General features: G+C 32.7%; 1 protein-coding gene across 1 annotated transcript; it reads left to right on the forward strand.

Annotated features, from left to right (window-relative positions):
- The first annotated feature begins 248 nt into the window (after nucleotides 1–248).
- On the forward strand, nucleotides 249–1,614 carry LOC107841198 (agamous-like MADS-box protein AGL29). The gene is made up of 2 exons (XM_016685185.2): nucleotides 249–771; nucleotides 1,496–1,614. The coding sequence occupies exons 1-2, from the start codon at nucleotides 249–251 to the stop codon at nucleotides 1,612–1,614; spliced, it is 642 nt and encodes a 213-aa protein (XP_016540671.1).
- Nucleotides 1,615–2,799: the final 1,185 nt, after the last annotated feature.

Consider the following 2,799-nt stretch of genomic DNA (forward strand, 5'->3'; position numbering starts at 1 on the left):
GCTAGCCTTAACTTGATAAAGTAAAATATCTACAAATTTAACTTAAAATTTTCAATTTTATTGATTTGGTTGACATGCAAAACATATTTTAAGCATAAAACTGATATTAATTTCCATTATAATATTTGGAAAGAAATTTAATATGGTCAAATTCTTGGTGTATATAAATAGTTGTGGCACCTCCCTTGTAAGTATCATTTCCCATAAAATATTTCATTCATAATATTTTTTTCCTTCTAAATTTAGCCATGGAGAATAAGAAGGGTAAAGGTCGTCAAAAGATGCCACTGAGAAAAAAAGAAAAGCAAGAAGAACGATATGTTAGCTTCTCAAAGCGTCGCTCGGATTTGTACAAAAAGGCTAGCGAACTCGTTATGGAATGCGATGTTGATATTGGAGTGACGTTTTTATTTCTAACTGGTAATCCTTTTGCTTTTTTTCACCCTACAGTTGAAGCGATCGTTTCTCGTTTTCAGAATCTTAATTTGAAATTAAGTGAAAGTACTCAAATAGTCGCGGCTCAGGCTCGAAATAGAGTGAAAGAACTCCAAAGCGAACTTGATGAATTAGATCTCAGGGAAGACATTGCAATTGCTAACAAAAATATGTATGACAAAGTGATGGAAACTAGGCAGAAAGGACTGTGGGAGTCAATCGAGCAGCTCAATGCAGAGGAATTAACCAAGTTTGAAGCTTGGTTAAATGTCACTCGTTTTAATTTGCAGAATCGTTTGAATCAATTGGAAAATGGAGCTTCGTCCTCGTTGGGATGTTAGTCTTTTGGGCTATGGAGTTTGAAAAAAATCCATATCATAGATGAAACATTCTATGTTATCACTAATAGGCATATTGGTGAAAGTTCTAGAAAGGTTTTTATATTATTGATATGTCATTTGTTTCTTTTTTCTTTTTAATTTTATTAGAGTGATGCTACATCCATATATTGTGCTGGTATTTCTGTAATAAAATTTTGATATAGGTAGCCAAAATTGTTCTTTCATACATGTTTTTGGTAGTAGTTCCTCATATAAATGTTGATTTATAATTTAAATTTTATAGGTTCAAGCTTGAAATTTTATTGTACTTCCATTTGTGTTTTTGGTGGAAATATATTATTACTCTTTGCTGATTTAGTCAATTTTTACACACACAAAGTGAGATATCAAATTATCATATTCGAACGAAGTTTTAGCAATTTAGGGGTGTTCAAAAACCGGTTCAATCGATAAATTGAATCTAAAAAATTGTTATTGGTTTATCGATATCGGGTTATTAGGTTAATGGTTTAAACAGATTTTATAAATTTTTTAATTGGGCACTCGATTCGGTTTTCAATTTCAAGATTTTAGTTAATAGGTAAACCGCTAACTCAATAAGATTATATTAAATTTATATTTTTATTCATAGTTGTATAATAGTGACTTTGGATTTAATTACATACCTTAGTATCTTTTGAATTTTATACTTGTTATCTTAGTGCTTATAATTTGTATAGACTTTATGCATGAAGGTGATGAAGGTACTGGAAGATCGGAATCTCCTGAAAGAGGGGAGATAGAGAGAACGAATAGTGATGCTTTAGTGATACACAAGAATGAATACAAGAATTTTTAAGGTGTTATAGATGATCCAATTAGCTATGGAATGGGGAGGATAGTTCGTATGTAACTTAATCCTTACCTTATGAAGATAAAGAGACTCACTGTAATACCCCATACTTTTTCTAACTTAAATTCGTCCCTAGAACATCAAAGATTTGCTTCAAAGATGAATACATTTTGTATGCATGTGAAATTTTCCAGATTTAAACCTTTCATTGTGTGGGAAATCGAATAAGCTTTCCATCGATATCAATTTCGCCCAAATTCGATACTTAGTTGAGATTTGAGAAGCTATGACAATTTTAGTAAGGCAGTGTACCACCTGGGCAATCACCGCATTGTGGTGAAGGTAAAATACACAATTGTCAATTCCAATGGACCTCTACGATTGTACCGCGTTGCGGAGAGGTCCAATTTCCTATTTGTCAATTTTCAGTAGTCCAATACAATAGTGGCGCATCGTGTCGATGACTAAAATGGCATTCCAAAGGCGCACCGTGATAGCTCCGCATCGCGGAGATCTTCCAGTTCCCACTCGTCATTTTTCAGTGAGCTACCGTGATAGTGGCGCGTCACGGTGGCCTATTAAATCGAGATTTTAGTTTCCTTTCTCAATTCTGATTTAAAGTTTAAAAGGGGTATTTTGGTCAATTCTCAAGGCCCCAATCCGTCCAAAACATGAAATTAAATCCATTCTAAGCCTATTGTGTTCACTATTCATCAATTTTCTCTCAAGCAAAACCCTAGAATTCAAAGCTTCTTCTCCGAGAAATCAAATTCCATCATTGTTTCTCCAAGAAAGCTCCAAATTAAGGATTCTCAAGACAAGACAATCACGAATTCATCTTCAAGAACTCAAATAGGAATCAATAATTCAAGTTTCTTCATCTAATCATCAATCAAGGTATGTGGGGTTTATGAATAAGGATCCTCTTTCATCTTTGTGCCCAAAACCAAATTTTAACTACAAATTCATATGATTTTGAATGATTATCCATGAGTTTTAAATTAGGATTCATACTCATTATTGCTATTTGCAAGATTATGAGTTTTTGAGAGATTTTGAAGTTGAATTTCATGTCTATTTTTCATATTTTCATGCCTATTGAAGTAATTTCCAGATTTTGAGATGAATTATCGTTGTTTTTATTATCAAGCATGATTATTATGATGTTTTGACATGAACTTGATGCATGAA

The sequence above is a fragment of the Capsicum annuum genome, chromosome 9, assembly GCF_002878395.1.
Source record: "Capsicum annuum cultivar UCD-10X-F1 chromosome 9, UCD10Xv1.1, whole genome shotgun sequence".
Classification (NCBI taxonomy): domain Eukaryota; kingdom Viridiplantae; phylum Streptophyta; class Magnoliopsida; order Solanales; family Solanaceae; genus Capsicum; species Capsicum annuum.